Genomic DNA, 21,766 nt, shown 5'->3' with positions numbered 1-21,766 from the left:
CTGTTTCCTCTTCTATTTACTGTCCAAAGTCCCAGGGGAGGAGATGCCAGGTTAGAATCTTTTGGACACTCAGACACACACAGGGCTCAAGGCCCTTGCCTGGGCCAGGCCCCTCCTCCCCTTTCATCTAGAACCGCTTGCTCTAGTTCTCCTTGCTTTAACCCCTCTTTCTCCCTGGGGCCTGGGCTGCCTGCAGGAGCCAGTTAGTTCTCCATTCTTTCAACAGGTAACCAAGGTGGGGGAGGCAGGTGGGGCTGGGCTGTTTGGGATTAAGGAGACCCTGGTTCAGGAACAATGGGAGCTGATGGGAAGATGTAGGGTGACTTGGTCCTTGAGAATATGGAGGAAAGGTTCATGGCCATGTCAAGGGCCAAGCGGTCCCCTGAGAATGGGGACAGGATCCTGCAGTATTTCAAACCTTTGCCCCTGACTCGTCTCTAACCTCTGACCCAACCCAAGCTATCAGCTTGACCTATTCAGGCCCTATTTCAATTACCACCATCAGCCTCTACACAAATTGGTATCTTAGCCCCATCCTGGCCCCAGCTCTAACCCATAATAGCAGCCTCAACTCCAGGTCCAGCTCCAGCACCAGCCCTGGGCACATCATGGAGAAGGAATTTCAAGACATCCAGCAGCTGGACTCTGAAGAAAATGACCATGAGCTCAGTGGCGGTGAGGGGCCAGACACTCAAGGGCAGAATCCCAGGAGAGAAAATCCATTTTGGAAAGGCAAGTGTTCAGTTTCTGGGGCTTCACCTGCATCCCATTTCAGCTGCCAATTGTTCTCTGTCTCCATGAGGTCTCTGTCACATTTGCTCAAGGGACTGAGTTAGTCCCTCTAGGTGTGAGCTGCTGGTACCTCTGTTTGCAGAAGGCCATAGGCAAGGGTATGTGCCCAGAGGTGTGGGGATCCCTGGAGATGGCTCCCTCCCTCCCCTCTCACCCAAGCAGATGGGTGCTGTGCGCGTGCGTGTGTGTGTGTGTGTGTGTGTGTACAAGTAATGCAGAGCCCAGCAGAACTGTGTGGGTGGGGGTGGGGTGAGTTGGGGTGGATTGAGAAACCAGCATGAAGAGATCCTGGGAGATTCCTGCTACCTGCAGGCCTCCTGCCTGGATCCTCCGCTAGCAAAAAAATTTTTTTTTAAATATATTTTTAGTTGTCAATGGACCTTTATTTTACTTATTTGTATGCAGTGCTTAGAATCGAACCCAGTGCCTCACACATGCTAGGCAAGTACTCTACTACTGAGCTACAATCCCCATCCTCCTCTAGCAAATTTTGAACACAGATGCCAAGCAATTGAGAAGATGTTTTAAAGCAAGAGAGATTTCAGGGGTTCTACGCAAAAAGGCAGGATCCAGGGACAGAGGAAAATGTCATGTGTGAATTCTGGTGATGAAGCTGGGTTCTGTGGAGACAAGAGGGGTTGGGACTCAAAGCTCAGGTAGAAGATTGGCCAGCCTGGACTGGGAGGAGACCCTACCTTGTTGAAGCTGGGAGGGAAGGACTGGTGCTGGGCAGGGCAGAAGTGGGCAGAAGAGGTAGGTGTCCCACCCATGCCTTCTCTTTCCCCTGGACCTGTGTTGGCTGGCCTTTCCACTGGGTGGTAGACTCCATGGGGACAGAGTTCCAGGGCCCACACAATGCCTGGGGTAAGAGGACATGCAACAACAACTTTGGGGATTGTTGAATCTTCTGAGAGGGAGAGGATTCAGAGTTTGAGCAGGAGGCTTGGAGAAAGTCCAGAGAGGGAGCTCGTCCAAACAGACCAAGGGACAATGAGGAGGGGGAAGTGAAGGTGGCGCAGCCCCTGCTGCCTGGGAGAGGGTTCCTCACCAGAGGTCATGTTTTACTGTTGACAACTTCCCACTCTTCCTGGCAGTTTTCATGTGTACAGTTTTCAACACATTTGAAAATTTACAATTTCTTTTTTTATTATACTGGGGATTGAACCTTGTCTCAAAATAAAAATATAGGGCTAGGGTTATAGCTCAGCGATAGAGAACTTGCCTGGCAGGTGTGAGGCACTGGTTTTAGTCCTTAGTATCACATAAAAATAAATTAATTAAATAAAGGTATTGGGTCCATCTACAACTAAAAATATTAAAAATATATATATAAAAGGGTTGGAATGTGGTTCAGTGATTAAGTGCCCTGGGTTCAATCTCTGGTACAACTCCCACCCTAACAAAACAAAAAAAAACCAAATTAGAGGTGCACGCCTGTAATCCCAGTGGCTTGGGAGACTGAGGCAGGAGGATCTAGAGTTCAAAACAGGCCTCAGCAATAGCGAGATGCTAAGCAACTCAGTGAGATCCTGTCTCTAAGTAAAATACAAAATAGAGTTGGGGATGTGGCTCAGTGTTTGAGTGCCCCTGAATTCAATCCCTGGTACCCCGCTTCAAACAAAACAAAACAAAACAAAACAAATATAAACTGAGTAATTTAAAGTGAAGAGATTTATTGGCTTATGGTTGTGGAGGCTAGAAAGTCCAAGATTGAGGGGCTGCACCTGATGAGGGGCCTTCTTATTGCCTTATCCCATGGTGGAAGGGCAAAGGGAGGGTGAGAGAGAGAGAGAGAGAGAGAGAGAGAGAGAGAGAGAGAGAGAGCAGGAGAGAAGCTTTAATAAAGAATCTGGTTCTACAATAATGGCATTAATCTATTTCCCATTAGGTTCCATCTCACAACACTCCTGCATTGAGGATCAAGTTTCCATCACTGGGGGGTGGGGCATATTCTTTTTTGTATTAATGAAAATAACTTTTTGTTGATTAATTCAATGAAACATCTTACAATTGGCAGCATTTTTGCTGGCATCTGTATCTCCAATAACATCACTCCCATGACCATCCCACTTATAACTATTTCACCTACTTAAAATGAACAGTTCTAGTAGTTAATACTATAGGTTTTATCATTTCAATAGAACTCCACCTGCTGACCTTTAAGCTTTTTTTTTTTAATTTGTTCTACTTAGTTGTACATGACAACAGAATTCATTTAAATTCATTGTACACAAACGGAGTGCAACATTTCAATTCTCTGGTTGTACACGGTGTAGAGATGCACCATTCGTGCAATCATACATGTACCTGGGGCTAATGATGTCCATCTCATTCCACCGGCTTTCATACCCGCTAACCCCTCTCCACCCTCCCCTTTGCCCAATCCAAAGTTCCTCTATTCTTCCCATATGCTTCGCATGCATAGATTATCATCCACTGATCAGAGAAAACATTCGGCTTTTAGTTTTTTGGGATTGGCTTACTTTACTTAGCATAATATTCTCCAACTCCATCCATTTACCTGCAAATACCTTAATCTCTCTCTCTCTCTCTCTCTCTCTCTCCCCCCCCACCCCCATACCGGAGATTGAACTCAGGGGCACTTGACTGCTGAGCCACATCCCCAGCCCTGTTTTTGTATTTTATTTAGAAACGGGTCTCACTGAGTTACTTAATGCCTCGCTTTTTGCTGAGGCTTTGAACTCATGATCCTCCTGTTTCCGCCTCCTGAGCCACTGGGATTACAGGTGTGCGTCACTGTGCCCAACTTTTTATTATCTTTTAATGCTGAGTAATATTCCATTGTGTACATATACCACAGTTTCTTTATCCATTCATCTATTGATGGGCATCTAGGTTGCTTCCACAGTTTACTATTGTGAATTCAGCTGCTATAAACATTGGTGCAGCTATGTTACTATAGTATGCTGATTTTAAGTCCTTTGGGTATAGAGCAAGGAGTGGGATAGCTGGGTCATATGGTGGTTCCATTCCAAGTTGTCTGAGGAATCTCCACAATACTTTCCAAAGTGGTTGCACCAATTTGCAGTCCCACCAGCAATGTATGAGTGTATCTTTTTCTTGGGGGGAACACATTCTAACCATAGCAGAAGAGAAAGCAAAAGCATCAGGGAGGATGTGGGGGGAGGTAAGAGGCAGGAGAGGTTTTGCTGAGGGGATGTGGGCAGTAGAGGCCTCAAAGGCATAGCTTCTCCTGGCCAAGATGGCTCTGAGTGTGCTGCAGTGGAGGAAGGTGACATTCATTAGTGTAAGAAGGTCTTGAGTACTGGATGGTCGCTCACAGGGTCAGTGTCCAACTCAGGATGGTGATAAGAGATGACCTGAAAAGGAAGATTCTGGGCTTCTGACTGAACCTCCCTAGCATGTTGGGGTGCTAAGGAGAGAAGGAGGTCCACAGAGGCAGGGTCCAAGGCAGAAAAGAGGAAGTGTGTGAGTGCAGGTGGATGGTGCAAAAGCAGGAGCTCAGGGCTGGGAGAACCGTCATCCTCTGGACTTGGAGAGCCAGCAGTGGGGCAGGCCAGCTTGTGCACATGAAGATGTGGGGGTGTGAATAATGCGTGTCAGTGTCCATATGTGTGTGAGGAGGTGTAAGAAAGTAAGTATCAATAGGTGAGTAAGTGAAAGTATTTCAGAATGTGTGTTAATGAGTGTGTGTGTGCATGTGAGAGTGTAATGAAAAATGTGTGTGTGTATGTGTGTGTGTGTGTGTGTGTGTGTGAGTGTGAGGTCAGGTGCAGACTGATCAAGGGGTGGGAGAGGTTACTGTGGGATGATGGGGGCTCAGGAGAGAGTGTTTACAATAGAACTTGGGTTTCAGGGGGGACAAAGGCAGTGGGAATTGGGGGAAGAGAATCTGAGTCTGAGAAGATGAGGGGTGTCCCTTGGGGAGTGGAATGACCTGGACTGAAGGATCCTAGTGGAGTTTTGGGAAGAGAGGGATTATTTCAGGTTTGTACTTGTATGAGGGATGCAGTCATTGAATTTAAGAACACAGGGCCCAGCCTCTAGGGAAACAGTCGGAAGGGACAGGGGCTGTGGAAGGGCAGAGATTAAGGCCAGAGGTGATTTGCAGGTCATTCCAGCAGGTGGGCAGGAGGGGAAACCATTCATAGACCTACTTTCTTAGAGTGTGTGTCTAATAAAGGCCAGGTCTTTCCCCCAGATGCCTGTGTGTCTCCCTGTTCCATGTCCAAGATCTCAGCTTTGCACACAGCTGATGTGTGTACTGTGTCATGTGCATGAGTACTGTGTAGGGGCATGTGCATGCCACACTTTCATAGGGGTGCAAGTGTGTGTGTGCAATGCCCCAATGCTAGTGTCAAAACCTGCTGAATGTCCCACAGTCCCCCACCTGGTTTCTTCCCCAACCAGGCTGTGTCTCCTCAGACTTCTGTGCCCTTGGATGCCTGGCTCATGACACTCTCTCTCTCACAGGGTCACGTCTTCCCCAGCCCCTTCCACAGCGCCTCTGCTCCAGGCTCTATCTCAATCTGCTCTCCCTGGGTTTCAATATCCTGCTGCTGGTGGCTGTTTGTGTAATTGGGTCCCAAAGTGAGAGTCACAGGGCTGGCAGGGATAAGGCAGGGGTGGGGAAAAGTGATGGGCAGTGTCGGGGGCAGTAATGGGGTTATTGAGAGGAGAAGAGGTGGAGGCAGCATGGGGACTGTACAGGGTGCGAATGGGGGCTGATGATGGGGGAACGATGGGACCAATCATGGTGCAGTGACAGGTGAAGAGAGGGGCAGTCATGCAGATAGTGATGGCAGACATAGCCCACACTCCATCTTGTTCCCACTGTCTCCTGACAAGGCACACAGCTGCAAGCAGAGTTGCGGACCCTAAAAGAATCTTTCAGCAATTTCTCCTCCAGCACCCTGATGGAAATCCAGGCTCTGGGCTCCCATGGTGAGTGGGCTGGCTGGTTGGTGATAATTTATCCAGAGAAGTTTGCCAGGCTCTGTGCTGAGTCTGCAATAAGGACATGGTTAGGGGCTGTGCAGACTCAGACTGAGGTAGGTAACCCAGCCCAAGAAGTTGGGCAAGGCTTCCAAGGATGTTGGCCCCTGACCTGAGGGGCCTTGAGGATGAATCAGATCATGTAGGTGAAGAAGAGAGAGGTTAGTGATGGAGAGGAGAATCTGGGACAGCCCGGAGATGAGGAAGAACAATGCACATTTTGGGACTTATGGACAATTTTAGCATGAGGTGAGCTAATTGGTGGGGCGGGGACTATCAGGCAGAGAATGGTATGGGGCCAGTCTTTGCAGCAAGATGTGCTTGCTGAGTGGGGCTTGGTTGCAAGAACATGGGGATCCAGTGAAAGAACTTATACAGTGCAGTGTCCTGAGTCTCTCTGGTGGTGTGGGGAGCCTGGGTGGCCTGAGGGGTTCAGGTGGTAGACCACATAACATCCTGGACAAGGTGATGGTCCCCAACTGATTCCCAGGCATGTGAGGCTGGAGGCATGGTCAGCAGGCAGAAAAGAGGCGAAACCACTTAGCTTCTCCCTTTTCAGGGGACATTGCAGGTGACAAGGTGACATCCCTGGGAGCCACAATGGAGAAACATCAGCAGGACCTAAAAGCAGGTCAGAGGCCCTCCCTGAGTATGTGGATGGTGTGGTGTGTATGCACTGGGTGTGATGTGTGTGTGGATTGTGGTATGTGTTTGTATGTGTGTGTGTGCTATGTGTGAGCTTTATGTGTATGTGTGGTAGGTTGTGTGTGTGTTAGGTGTGTATGTGGTGTGGTATGTCTGGTGTGTGTGTTTGTGGTGTGGTGTGCTTCTATGTGTGGTGTGTGTATAGTGTGGTGGGTTGTGTGGTATGTGTGTTTGTTTTTGTGTGTGTGTGTGTGTGTGCATGCATCCCCAGCCAACAGCTGGATTCTTGTGCCTGGTGCTGGCAGGTGGGGGACCCACATGTTTACTGCATTGCTGTCTGTCCATCTGTCCCCCTAGATCATGCCACCTTGCTCCTTCACCTGAAGCACTTCCCACTAGATCTGCGTATCCTGACATGTCAGATGGCATTTTTCCAGAGCAACGGTAAGGACAGGGCATGCCCGGTCTCACTGTGTTTGTCCCTTCCGGCTAGATCTCATCTCCCTCTGCCCCTGTCCTCTCAGGCACAGAATGCTGTCCTGTTAACTGGGTGGAACATGAAGGCAGCTGCTACTGGTTCTCTCGTGCTGGGAAGACCTGGTCTGAGGCCGACAAGTACTGCCAGCTAGAGAATGCCCACCTGGTGGTCATCAACTCCAGAGAGGAGCAGGTGAGGCCAAGCTTCCCAAAGGCAGGAGGAAACCTTGAACTCAGGCTCAGTCAGGAGGTTCCCATCATCAGGTTTCTTTTTGTCTTTTTAACCTAAGGAAGAGTCCAGAAGCAGAAGTGTGGTAGAGCCCTGGGGGGTTCATAGTCGAGCAGCCATTGATGCTAAGAGGTGGGAGATTGCAGGCAGAAACAAGTAAGGGCATTTAAACCTGAGAGGCAAGTGAAACCAAGATCCTTAATGGGTTTGGGGGTCTTGGTGGAGAGCAGGAATAGGAATTCCATGAGTCTGAGGCTGAGGGAAGAAGACAGGGAGCAAACCAGAGTCAGAATAGCAGATATAATGGGAATGGAGTGGGACCCAGAGGACAGTGGTCACAAACTAGATCCTGGATTGGCTCTCTGGGCTCTAACAACTTACCTTGCAATATGTGAGTTGTCTGGCACCCAACTTAGAGAGCTTCTGAGGATTAAATGAAATAGTCCCTGGAAAGCACTTAGCACAAAGTTTAGCCCAGTGAGTGTTCACTGACGATAGCTCCGATGACAGAGGGGAAACCAAGGGAACGGTTGTGTTGGGAACTGATGCTTCAGTGGAGACAGATCGGCTGGAGAAGGCTGAGGGAGGCACACGGATGCCTGCATGGATGAAGGAAAAAGGTCCAAGGAACAAGGAACTAGCAGCCTCACCCCCCTGTTTTTCCAGAAATTCATTTTACAACACACAGGCGCCTTTCATATCTGGATAGGACTCACTGACAGCGATGGCTCCTGGAAATGGGTGGATGGAACTGACTACAGGCATAGCTATAGGTAAGAGGGCTCTATCTATCCTCTTGTTAGTTTGCCTTGGGGACAGCCACAGGGCTTTTGGCCCTAACAGACTCCCTGAGGTCCTTTTGGGGACCAAATTCCTCAACCCTCTCCTTTCCCACTCCCTGCCTCTAAGGCTGCACCTTCTTGCCCTGAACCTGCCCCAAGGCTGTGTTTTTCTGGAGTTGGGGGTGGGGGCAGGGTTGCTAGGATGTGGCCTGGTCAGATCTTGGGCTTTGTCTTGTCTTCTTAGGAACTGGGCTATCACTCAGCCAGACAACTGGCAGGGCCATGAGCCGGGCAGAAGTGAAGACTGTGTTGAGCTCTTGACAGATGGACGCTGGAACGACAACTTCTGCTTAGAGGTGAACCGCTGGGCGTGCGAGATGAAGCGGAATAGCACTGACTAAGCCCGGCCCCAGCACATCTCTAACGCGCACCCCATCCCTGCACCGACCCTGGCTTCTCTACTGGGAATTCTACAGAAAGGAGGAAAAAGCGAGTCTGGGTTATGGGGAGAGGTTGAAGAAAAGTAGAAAAGGGGGTGGTTTGTTTCAGATCCTGGGAAGGCTGAGGGCCTGCCTCTTTCCACAGTTCTTTGTTGTAGTTATTACAATTTTCAGTGGCTTCAATGGAGTAGAAATAAATACTTGAAACTCTTTGCGGCCTGGTTATTTGGGATTGGGGCATGCAGAGTGCAAGGAACAGGAGAGAGGAGATTCTGGAGGAGTAGGGTGTAAGTTCTAGGCTCTGCTCCTTGACACCAATCCCCAGGGACCCTGGTTGGGGAGGGGACAGAAGAGATGTGGAGAAACAAGGCTCAGTGGTTGGCACTCAGATGGGTTGGAGGGGACCCCCCAGCTTCCTAGAGTTCCTGAAGGAGAAACTTTTTCTGCATTTAGGATCTCCCCAAATTGGGTTTTGCAGAGAACACCCCTGCTCCAACTTCAGCTTCCAGGGGAAATGTTTGCCAGGGGGAGAAGGCTCAGTAAGACTCCTGCCCACCCCTTTCAGCATGGCTGCTTCTTTGGGGCCTCAAACAGATTTAGACATATATCCAACACAAGGTGTCTCCAACCATTTCCACGGTTGATACATGTCCCTTTCCAAGATCATTTGGAACCTGACCTTAAACACATCTTTAAGGATTGCATTTTACTTGTATTCATGGTGCTTATGGATGGAACCCAGGACCTTGAGCATACAAGGCAAGTACTGTACCCCTGTGCTACATCCCCAGCAGTACCACCCCCATTTTAAAATGACAAAGTAATATATACTGTTACACACACACACACACACACACACACACACACACACAGTGTCCTCTCTCCCTTCTGCTTCTCCCCAGAGTTAACTATTTCTGAGTGCTCTGTCAGAACAATTTCTGTGTACACCCATGTATGCTACACCAAATAATAACATAGCTTAATTTTTCACTCTGCAACGTCTTGTGAACATTGTTCATTATCTTTAAGGTTTTATCTCATCAAATTTAGCAGCTGAAGAGAATGCCAAGGTATGGCTATGCCATATATTATTTAACTATTCTCTGTGTAAGTAGTTGCCGTATTTGTTTATTTTTACGTATAATGTTTGTGATTGCATCCACCCTCACTTCTATCCTCTCTTGCCACCCCTCCCCCTTGTCCTCCTTTCCCTTCCCTAAAAATTCCCTTTCTATTTTCACATCTCTCTCTATTTTAGATTCCACATACGAGCGAAAACATGCTGTACTCGTCTTTCTGAATTTGGCTTATTTCATTTAACGTGATGATCTCAGTTCCATCCATCTTCTTGCAAATGACATGATTTTTGCTTTTATGGCTGAATAGTACTCCACGGTGTGTGTGGTGTGTGTATTCCACATTTTCTTTATCCATCGATCTATTGATGGGTATCTAGGCTGATTCTATAACGTAGCTATTGTGAATAGTGCTTTGATAAACGTGAGTGTGCAAGTATCTCTTTTGTAGGTTGAGTTTCATTTCTTTGGTTTATACCCTTGGTTTATACCCAAGAATGGTACAGTTGGATCATATGTTAATTCTATCTTTAGTTTTGTGGGGAACCTCCATACTGTTTTCTGTAACAGCTGTTTTAATATACATTCCCCACCAACAGTGGATTAAGGTTCCTTGTCTCCCACACCCTCACCAGCATGTAATATACTTTCTCTTTTCTTGATAGTAGCTGTTCTGACTAGGGAAGATGAAAGCTCACTGTAGTTTTGATTTGCATTTCTCTGATGGCTAAAGATATTGAACATTTTTCCATACATTCATTGGTCATTTGTACTTCTTTTGAGAAGATTCTGTTCAGCTCATTTGCCCATTTATTGGTTGGATTACTTGTTCTTTGTTTAAAACCCATTTTAAACAGTAAACTTCAGATAATTTAGTAAAATTTTAGATAATTGGAGACTCATATGCAGGTCTAAGAAATAATACAGAGAGATCCTATGTGACCTTTACCTAATTTCCTCCAATGGCCTTGAAATATATATTGTACATCTTAAAAGTATATTGCACAATACCACAACCATTGATATAAGATACAGATCATTTCCATCACCATAGGATCCTTTTTTTTTTTAAAGAGAGAGAGAGAGAATTTTTTTTCTAATATTTATTTTTTAGTTTTCGGCGGACACAACATCTTTGTTTGTATGTGGTACTGAGGATCGAACCCGGGCCGCACGCATGCCAGGTGAGCGCGCTACCACTTGAGCCACATCTCCAGCCCAGGATCCTTTATCTTGACTTTTATATCCACACCTATAGCCGCCCCCTGCTCCATACCCTATCTAGTTCCTAAACCCTGGTGGCCACAAACCTGTTCTCTCTTTCTATAATTTTGTAATTTCAAGAATTATATATATATATGGAGTCATATAGTATGTAACCCTTTTGAATTGGCTTATTTTCATTCAATGTTAATTCCCTGGAGATTTACCTAAGTTGGTGCACGTGTCTGTAGTTCATTCCTTTTTATCACTGAATAGTATTCCAAGGCATGGAGTACTTGTGTCTTTTAATGTTTGCCTATTGAAGGACCTCTGAGGGGGTTTCTAGTTTTTGGCTATTGCAAATAAATCAGTTATGAAAACTTATGTACAAGGTTTTGTGTGAACATAAAACTTCATTTATCTGGGATAAATGCTCAAGAGTTCAATTGCTAGGTCATATAGTCATTGCATGTTTAGTTGTAGAAGAAATTGCCAAACTGTTTTCCAGAGTTGTGGTACCATTTTATACTCACCAAGAGTGTATTAATGATCCAGTTTGTCTATTTCTCCCCTGCCTTTGGTTGTTGTCAATATTGTTTAAAATCTTATTTGTTTTGATAGGCATGTAGTGATGTATGATTGCGGTTTTCATATGAGCTTCCCTGATGGCTAATGATTTCCTCCTCCTCCTCCTTTTGTATTTGGGATTGAATCTAGGGTCTCCCACATGGTAGGCAAATGCTCTACCAGTGAGGTACATCTTCAGCTCATTTAAATTTTTTTTTTTTTAATTTTGGGACAGGGTCTCACTAAGTGGCCCATGCTGTTCTCGAACTTGTAATCCTCCTGCCTCAGTCTCTGGTGTAGCTGAGATTACAGGCACGAGCTGCTATATCTCTTTTTTTGTGCATCTTTCCTGTGATTATTGTCCATCTCTGTATCCTCTTCAGTAGAATGTCTCTTCATGCCTTTTGCCCATTTTCTATTTTTAATAACTTTATTTATTTATTTATTTTTATATGGTGCTGAGGATTGAACTCTGGGCCTTGCACGTGCAAGACGAGTGCTCTACGGCTGAGCCATAACCCCAGCCCCTCTAATTTTTTTTTTAACTGTTGAGTTTTCAGAATTCTTTGTATATACTAGATACTGTTTCTTTGTTGGATTTGTGTTCTGCAAATATTTTCTCCAAGTCCATAACTCATCTTTTCATCCTCTAAACAGAAACACATTTCCAAAACAGATTAGTCTGATTAAAATCTTGGCAGGACCAATTGGGAACTGAGAAAAATGATGGATGAAATAGAAGGTTAAATGATACTATTCCTGTTTTTATAAAAATTTGGCTGAATTCCCCAAACTGAGAAAGACTGTTGGTAGTGACCATGTGTTTAAAAATCAAGAGTTACTGTTTTACAAATAAAAATTATTTTAAAAATCTTAAAACATGAAACAGAATAGAACAAAAAATAGAGTTGCTGGGTTCTGGATTCATCTAGACAGGCCTAACAGGGGGCAAAACAATCACCAATGGAGAGATTTTAAACTCTCTAAACTAATTTTATTGGTACATACATTATAATTATACATAACATCGGGATTCATTGTGATATATTCATATAAGCGCATAACAATTTGGTCAATTTCATTCCCCAGAACCTCTCCTTCCCTCTTCTCCCATCTTCCTTGATCCCCATTCTCGAATTTTCTCCTCTGTTGGTCTCTGATGGAGATGACTTTAAGAGAGTTCTTAGATGCAATGAGGGATTCAACTTGTTTTCTCTCCAAATGAGAAAGGGGATACTTCTTCATATCCTCACGAGCCAGGTGACAGAGTCCCAAGGGAACCATTTGCAGAGACTAGTTGTATTCGAGAGGCTGAGACAGGCATCTCCCTACCAGGCAAGATGGTAAAGCTGAGTTGTTGCTGGGATCCCCGTGGACTGGCACGTGAGAGGATCAGGAAGGGTTTTAGGGAAGTCTGTGGCTCTGTGTTCAGGAGGATTGTAGTAATCATGAAGAAAGAGACTTATCTCTTCCTCTTCCTCCTCCTCTCCTTCTCCTTCTTCCTCTTCTTTCCCTTCCCCTTCCTTTTCTTGTTCTTTTTCCTCCTCCTCCTCCTCCTCCTCAGTCACTTCCTCCTCCTCCTCAGTCACTTCCTCCTCTTCCTCAGTCACTTCCTCCTCCTCCTCCTCTTCCTCCCACTCCCTGTCCACTTCCTCTTCCCCTTCCTCTTCCTCTTTCTCTCCTTCTCCTTCTCCTTTTGTACAAGGGCTTGAACCTAGGGACTGGCACTGCGCCAGTCTCACCTCTGCTTTTTGAGAGGAGAATTGGATGGCTAACACCTGTCCCATTTATTAGTTGATCAAACTATGCTTAGTGGCCTGGCAGGCAGGAGTGTCAGGGAACTTGTGAGACGGATGTCAGGCTTGAGCCATTTAGGAAGGACCCTCCCCAAGGGACTGCAAGGCAGAGAGAGGCTGAAAGAGGCTGTGGGTGCACAGCTGCAGTCAGAGCACAAACTGATGTGAACCAGAGTGCGCCATCTTTGGGAAGGAGGCACTGCCATGGAGCAGAGGGATTCCAAAGGCTTCTCTGAGGCACCACTACTAGGCCTCATGAAAGGCCAGTGTCGGATGCTTGCTGTGAAGAGCACCTTGACGGCCATAGTAGCACCAGCCTGTGCCCTTGAATTCTTCTCTACCTTGCAATAGAGGAAGGCAGAGCAGAAGTCTATGATGCCTGTCCCAGAACAGACCTTGAGATGAGGATCCTTGTGAAAATGATTCATTAGGAAATGTTTGCAGGCAATTTCAAAGTCCAGTGGTGATAGAATAATTTTTTTTAAGGCCAGTTCCTCAGGGGAGCAATGAAGATAACATAGGGCACATTTCAGAGTCGTTCCCATCAGGAACAAGGGAGCTGTCACCCCTCCAGTCATGGGTTAATGGCAGTTGTGATTGGCAAAAATGCACACCCCAAGATAATTCTGCCCTCCATGTGCCCAGTTGATGCACGAGGACAGTCCTCTGACAGAGACACTGGTGCTGGCTGTTTAAATATATAATCATACTGGGGACCAGGTGCCGGTGAAAAGGGTGAAGGGACCCAAGCAAAACCCTGATAGTGTCTGCTATAGCCCTGTCCATGGCAGATCCCCAGTTAATGCTGTATAAAGCACTTTTTTAATTAATTATTTTTTAGTTGTTGATAGACCTTTATTTTATTTATTTATATGTGGTGCTGAGAACCAAACCCAGTGCCTCACACATGCCAGGCAAGTGCGCTACCGCTGATCCCCAGCCCCAGACCTAAAGCACTTTTTTTTTTTTTCAGGGCTAGGTATCAAACTCAGGGCCTTATTCATGCTAGGCAAGCGCTCTGTCAACTGAGTTAATGCCCAGCCCTGCATGAAGAAGTGATAGGGTACAAGAGCAAAGTTTTGTTTTAGACTGGACTGGACTTTAGACTTGAAGTTAAGATTGTTGTTATAGCTGTGCACACACCTGTAATCCCTTGTAATCCCTTGGAAGGCTGAGGCAGGAGGATTACAAGTTCAAGGCCAGCCTCAGCAAATTAGTGAGGCCCTAAGCAACTTAGGGAGACCCTGTCTCAAAACAAAAAAAATAGAGCTAGAAATGTAGCCTGGTAGTAAATATGCTTGGGTTCAATTCCCAGTACTAAAAAGTAAAAAATGAAAAAAAAAATTAAAGATTGTTTTATAGCTGAATGTGTAGGAAAGAAAAATGAAAAAAAATCTACTTAATAATAATTTGATAATTAATTTTAGGATGAGGCAGGAGGAAAAATTAAAAAAACTCAGCCTAAAATTATTTTAAAAAATGTTAAAGTATTAAAATTATTCTATCACCACTACTCAACACCACCATCCACGGACTTTGAAATTGCCTGCAAACATTTCCTATGAATGATATATTAGTATATGATGCATTTTATCAGATTGAAAAAGTTCCTTTCTATTCTTAGTGTATGCAGAACTTTTTTTTTGAATAATAAATGGTATTGAATTTTTTTTTTTTGTACTAGGAATTGACCTCAGGGGCACTTGATCACTGAGCCACATCCCTAGCCCCATTTTGCATTTTATTTAGAGACAGGATTTCACTGAGTTGCTTAGTGCCTCACTTTTGCTGAGGCTGGCTTTGAATTCACGATCCTCCTGCCTCAGGAGCTGCTGGGAATACAGGTTGTGCCACGTGCAGCGCACAGCACACAGCGGGTATTGAATTTTGTTGAGTGTCTTTTGTGCATGATTTGATACAAATGTGCAATTTTTCCTTGTTGATTGTTAATATAGTGGATTATGTTGATTGGTTTCTGAATATTGAACCAGGCTTGCAGTGCTGGGATAAGCCCCACTTAATTGTAGTGTGTTGTCCTTTTTATATTTGCTAGATTCAAATTGCTAATATTTTGTTGAGTATTTTTAGGTCTGTGTTCATGGGAGATAGTGGTCTATAGTTTTCTTTTCTCATATTATCTTTGGTTGTGTATCAGGGAAAATGCTAACCTAATAAAATGAGTTGGGAAGTGTTCCTTCCTCCTCTGTTTCCTGAAGAGGATTGTTTAGAATTGGTGTTATTGCTTCTGTAAGTGTTTGGTAGAATTCTCTAGTTAGAGTCATCTGGGCCTGGAGAGTTTTTTCTTTTGAAGGGGAAGATTTTAAACTATGAATTTGCTTTCTTTATAGTTACAGAACTGTTTGGATTACTCATTTAATCTTGTGTGTGTGTGTGTGTGTGTGTGTGTGTGTGTGTGTGTGTGTTTGGTACTGGGAATTGAACCCAGGGGTACGTTACCACTGAGCTACATCCCCGGCCCTTTTAATTCTTTTATTTGAGACAGGGTCCTGCCGAATTGCCCAGACTGACCTGAAACTTGTGGTCCTCCTACCTCAGGCTCCCAAGTAGCTGAGATGACAGACATGTGCCACTGTGCCTAGCTGGTGGTTTGTGATTTTTGAGGCATTGTTCCAATTCATTTAAATTTTTGAATTTTTTTGCATGGAGTTATTCCTAATCTTCTTTTCATTCTCTTCAGTATTGGTAGTGAAATACCATTTTTTCTTTTTGGTTTTAGTGATTTGATTTCTGCCTTTTTCTTTTGTCAGTCTTGTTGGTGGTTTATCAACTGGACTGGTCTCAGACAATCACCTTTTGGCTTCATTGATCGTCTCCATTATTGTTCTATTTTCAGTTTCATTGATTGTTTCTCTTATTTTTATTATTTCCTTTCTTGTTTTTGATTTATTTTGATCTTCTTCTTTTTCTTAGTTTCTTAAGCTGGGAGCTCCAGTACTGACTTATAACAGTTTTTAAAAATATAAATAGTGTTAAGAATTTCTTTCTAAGAATTTCTTTAGCTGCATCTGCAAATTTTGTTTAATTGCAGTTCAGTTCAAAATAATTTCTGATTTCTCTTGAGCTGTCCTCTTTGACCCTTGAATTGGTTAGAAAAGGGTCATTTAATTTTCAAGTGTTGGGGATTTAAAATTCTCTTTTTGTTTTTGATTTCTAGCTTAATGTCATTATTATCCGAGGATTGCTTTGTTTAATTTCAGTTTTTAAAAATTTGTTAAGGTCTGTTTTATGCTATACTATAGGATGTAGCTTGGTGAAAGTTTCATGTTCTCTTAAAATAGTGTGTACTGTGTCGAGTTAGGCAGAGTTTTCTATAATGTTAATAAGATCTAGTTGTTGATGGGGCATTGTTCAGTTCTGCTGTATTTCACTTTTTTTTTTTTTTTGATACCAGGGATTGGACCCAGGGATGTTTAGCACAGAGCCACATCCCCATCCCTTTTAATTTTTTAGTTTGAAACAGGGTCTTGCTAAGTTGCTTAGCAAGCAATAAGTTGCTGAGACTGGCTTTGAACTTGTGATTCTCCTTCCTCAGCCTCCTGAGCTGCTAGGATTACAGGTATGTGCCACCTCACCTGGCTATATTTTTGCACATTTTAATGTTTATATGATCTATTACTTAGAAAGGAGTGTTGAAGTTTTTCAACTATAATCGTAGAGTTTTCTTATTCATTTTTCAGGTCTGTCACCTTTTGTATCATGTATTTTGAAATTCTGTTGTTAGGTGCATCATGTCTTGCTGGTGAATTGACCCTTCTATCATTATGTGCTATCTATCTTTTTCTCTAGCAATTATATTTCCTCTGAATTTTACTTTGATATTAATATAGCCACTCCAGCTTTCTTTCTATTGGTGTTTGCCTAGTTACTTTTTTTCCTATTTTTAATTTTCACCCAGTTACAGCATTATATTTGAAGTGAGCTTCTTATAGACAGCATTTAGTATTTGTGCTTATAAAAAGAGGAAATTTGGGTGCAGGAGAAGAGACCCTAGGGATATGCATGCATAAAAGAAAGACCCCAGGAGGACACACAGCAAAAGGCAGCTCCAGCCAAGGAGAGGTGACTTAGAAGTCAAATCTGTCAACATCTCCAGAACTGTGAGAAAATGAATTTGTTGTGTAAGGTACCAGTCTGTGGTATTTGGTTGTGGCAGCCCTAGCAAACTAATATACTCACTTTATGCTATAGTTGTCTTGTATTTTATATCTACATAAACTGAAAACTCCAGTACATAGTTACTTTGTTTTTAATTTTATCTTATCTGCATGTTTACCATTTCTGCTGTTCTTCCTTTATTCCTGATGTTCTATATTTGCTTCTGGTCTTTTCTCTCTTGTATGAAGAGGTCCCATTAGTCATTTCTTTTAAAGCGGTTCTGCTTACAACAAATTCTCTCTCTCTCTCTCTCTCTCTCTCTCTCTCTCTCTTTCATCTGATGGTGCCTTTTTTTTTTTCAGTTTCATTTCTGAAGGATGTTTCACTGGATGTAAACTCTTAAGTGGATAATTCTTTTCTTTGTGTGTTTGAAAAGTGTCGTGACTCCTTTTGGCTTCAAGGACTCTGATGAGAAGTCAGTTGTCACTGGAGTCCTTTGCTTCCAGGGGATTGACTTTTATTTTCAACAGTGAATTTCTCTGGGCTTATTTTGTATGGGGATTGTTCAACTTCTTGACTCTGTAGGTTTAGGTGTTTGACCAAGCTAGAGATGTTTTTAGTCATTATTATTGCAAATAATTTCTTTCACATCACTTTCTTTGTCCTATTCTTCTGGGAACTGCAGTGACACAAATATCTCATCATTTGTGGTTGTGCAACAAGTCTTTGAGGCTCTACAATTTTTCCTACTTTTTTCCCCCTCTATTGTTCAGATTGGATTCCTTCTATTGACTTGTCTTCAAATTCACTTTCTTTTGTCATTTCCATGCTGCTCTGAGTTCAACCTTGAGGTTTTATTTCATTTTTTAGTATTAAGAAAGTAAGGATTGAACCCAGGATACTTTACTATGAACTACATCCCCAGCCCTTTCTAAATTTTTTATTTTGGGTCAGGCTCTCGAAAAATTACTTAGGACCTCACTAACTTGCTGAAGATGGCCTTGAACTTGTGATCCTCCTGCTTCAGTTCCCAAGTTGCTGAGATGACAGGTATGCATCGATGCATGGTATAACTGGTACCCTATACACTGTTGATGGGAGTTTGAGTTTAAATTGTTAAAACCACTTTGGAAAATTATTGGGCAGTATGTACTAAGTCATATCCTATGACTCACCAATTTCATTCCTGGTTATATAAAAAAGGAATGTATACATGTATTATTCACTGATAGCAGGGTCAGAAATGTTTATGTTAGTATGTAATGTCTATAGCTTAGTTGTGCCCAGGCAGTGGGGTATGTTGCTGAGTGACTAAGGAAGACACCTAGAGATGGGGGCGGGGTTGAGACATCAGGTTTATTGGGAAATGCTCACAGGGATGGTCAAAGTGTGGAGAGCAGGATAGGAGACTTTACCAGAGAGTCCAGTGACAATGGCTAGACAGGAGCACCTCCATCCCCCATGATGCTTTGCCAAGTAGCATCTCCTCACCTGATGACTCTACACCAGAAAATCACATCTCTCCCTCAGATCATTTTGTCCTGCGGAGGCCAGCTAGCCGAGGGACATACATTCTTTCCACAGTGCTCTCAGTTCTGTACTGGTTACCACAGAGAGAGGGGTTTTATAAGTTAATCTACAGAAGCAGTCACATCATCAGCATCAGCTTGCTTAGCATGCTTTGTCCTTTATATGACCAGCATGCCAAGGAGCAGCTGTCTTGGTATACATGCAAAGAGTAGCAGTGTATGGATAGCTCTATGTACATACATCTCATCATACATGAGAGAAAGTAGTGTCCTTCTAGTTGATCTAGACATTCCGGGCCTGGGCTTCCTCTTTTTTCTTCCCTTGCCTTGGCTAGGTTCCCGAGGACTTATGAGGTATTCCAAGGACATGGTGTGTTATTGTCCTAAGGATGATACATAGTACTGCTCCAATTAATGAAAAACTGAAAATAAGCCAAATGTTCATCTATGTTTGGTTAGATAGATGTGTCATGGTCATTAAATGAAAAAAACCATGCAGCAAAGAGAATGAATAAATTGCAAAAATATGCAACGTGGATGGGTTTATAAACATGAGGGTTAGTGAGAGAAGTTAAGAGCTATTTTATGATCGCTCTCATGTATGGTTCAAAAGACAAATTATTTTGTAGAGTTGTAGCAGCAACTTTGGTTGCCCTTGGAAGGAAATTAGTTACCAGAAGGTGGTCTGAATGGCTTCCGAGGTGCTGGTAACATTCTGTTTCTTAAATTTCATGCCAGTTATATGGGTTTGTTGTGTGAAAACTCACGAAGTTCAGTAAACTTATTATGTGCACACCTTTCTGTATATGTTACACTTGAATAAAATTTACAATAAATAAATATAACACAGCTAAAATGATATAAAAAATTAAATACATGAAAAGGAGGCCTGAGGGAAAGGGAGGTACTGGGAAATAAGTCCATCAAATTATGTTATGTATACGTATAAATAAGTCGATCAAATTATATTATGTGTATGTATGAATGTGGCATAATGAATCCCACTATTATGCATAATTATAATGTTCCAATTTTAAAAAACAACAACTGGTGCACTCTGTAATCCCAGTGACTCTTGAGGGTGAGGCAGGAGGATCACAAGTTCAAGGCCACCTCAGCAACTTAGTGAGGCCCTAAGCAACTTAGTGAGACCCTGTCTCAGGACAAAAAATAAAAATGGCTAGGAATGTGGCTCAGTGGTAAAATGCCTGTAGGTTCAATCTGTGGTACCAAACCAAACCAAACCAAACAATAACAACAAAACCCACAATCATTGCCCCTGCCCCCCCAAAAAAAGAAAAAAGAAAAATAATGCTTGCTTTTATTGGTACTATCAACACTGTTTTGAGCTTTTAGTTACAGTCGTAAGACAAAATATAATTAAAAATGTAAGAATTAATGGGAATTAATAAGAACATGTGTTGTGGAAGGATAAAAGATAAACATTATGAAGTACTTTATATTAGAAAAAAACAGCTAAATATGGAAGAAACATCTTTTGAAAATTCTGACAGCTTTGCTTATATACTACTCCTTGAATATAAGGTTGGACAGGCTGGGCTAACAGTTGGGCAAATGAGAGACTGACCAAAATCTTTAAAGTGCTATTTCCGTAATGGCTTTGAAAACCTCCAATGTATTCTTGGGAATCTAGAAGGCCAGGTGCATGCACAGGGCTGGACACATGCCCAAAATCCTGAGAAAGGGGCCATTTCTTACTTTGGCTGATCTTCAGGTTTTGCACAGCAGTAAGTGAAGGCTAAAAGCAGTGTTTTCATGGCTGTGGCACTGAAGGCATGACCCAACATACACATGGAGTTCCCTGGCAAAGATTGGGAGATGTATTGCAAGGCATTTAAGAATATTCTTGTCTAGTCATTAGATGTCAAGTAAGCTAAAGAATCAGAGACCTTGGAGGCCACACAGGACAATGAATACAGGTTTTATGGAATTACTTTAGGAAAGTCACTAAGCTTAAGAACAGCAGCATCAGCACAAGAAAACAGCATTAACAAAAATCCTGGGGGAGAGAGAAATCTGATTTCCAGAATTTTCACATTATAGGACCTAGCAGGCATAGCTTTTTACAAAAAAGTATTAGACATATAGAGAATCAGAAAAATATGACTCACACACAGAAAAAAGTTTACTTAGTAGAAACTTCCTGAGGACATTTTGGTATGGATTTACAAAGACTTTAAATCAACTATTACAAATATGTTCAAAGAAGCAAAGAAACTATATAAAAAGCCTAAGAAAAGTATGAGAACAATGCCTAATAGAAGGTATCAATAAAGAGAAATTATGAAAGGAACAAATAGAAATTTTGGAATTATTTGAAGTTCAATAACTGAAATAAAAAAATAGATTAAAGTATCTCAAGAGCAGATTTGAGCTGGAAGAAGAAAGAATTACCTAATCTAAAGATAGGTTAATTAAGATAATCTAGGTTGAGGAACAGAAAAAAGAATGAAGAAAAATCACAGGGCCACAGAGATCTGTGGGACACTGTCAAGTTTAACAACATACACATAATGAAGAAGATGAAGAGTAAGGGGCAGAAAGAATATTTGAAGAAATAATGCCTGAAAACTTACCAAACTTGATTAAATAAATAAATCCACATAACTAAGAAGTTAAACGACTACCAAGTAGGATAAATTCAAAGAGATCCACACAAAGACACATCAGAATCAAATGGCCAAAGACAAAGACAAAGAAGAATCTTAAAAACAGTAAGACAGGGGTGACTTATGATGGACCAAGTAGTCTCAGTAAGATTGACAGCTGATTTCACATCAGAAACCAGGGAGGCCAGAGGCAGTGGGATACTGTACTTGAGGTTCTGGAAAAAAAAAAAGCCAATAACCATGTTTCATGAAGCTATTCTTCAAAAATGAAGGGATAGCAAGGTGCAGGGGTGTGTACCTGTAATGCCAGTTACTCAGGAGGCTAAGGCAGGAGGCTGGTTCAGCTCAGGATTTCAAGACCAGCTTGGGCAACATAGTGAGCACACACAAACATACACACACACACGCACACACACACATGCACAAATACACATACAAAGAAAGAAAAAGAAAGAAGAGGAAAATTAAAACATTCCTAGATTTAAAAAACTGAGAGAAATTGTTGAT

At 42.9% G+C, this 21,766-nt stretch overlaps 1 protein-coding gene across 9 annotated transcripts; it reads left to right on the top strand.

The window, feature by feature from the left end:
• Positions 1–42: 42 nt before the first annotated feature.
• Asgr2 (asialoglycoprotein receptor 2) lies at positions 43–8,552 on the top strand. 9 transcript variants are annotated; one of them, XM_015504564.1, is made up of 9 exons: positions 43–226; positions 566–732; positions 5,248–5,364; positions 5,623–5,718; positions 6,329–6,400; positions 6,772–6,858; positions 6,939–7,084; positions 7,830–7,893; positions 8,147–8,552. In XM_015504564.1, the coding sequence occupies exons 2-9, from the start codon at positions 609–611 to the stop codon at positions 8,221–8,223; spliced, it is 783 nt and encodes a 260-aa protein (XP_015360050.1). In that variant the 5' UTR covers positions 43–226; positions 566–608; the 3' UTR covers positions 8,224–8,552. The 9 variants fall into 9 exon arrangements, with proteins under 9 accessions (XP_015360050.1, XP_015360044.1, XP_015360047.1 ...); XM_015504558.1 differs by having other exon boundaries at positions 7,787–7,893; XM_015504559.2 differs by having other exon boundaries at positions 73–226; positions 563–732; positions 7,787–7,893.
• Positions 8,553–21,766: the final 13,214 nt, after the last annotated feature.

This window comes from Marmota marmota, unplaced genomic scaffold (assembly GCF_001458135.2).
Source record: "Marmota marmota marmota unplaced genomic scaffold, marMar, whole genome shotgun sequence".
Taxonomy (NCBI): Eukaryota; Metazoa; Chordata; class Mammalia; order Rodentia; family Sciuridae; genus Marmota; species Marmota marmota.
This window is presented reverse-complemented; position numbering and strand designations above follow the sequence as displayed.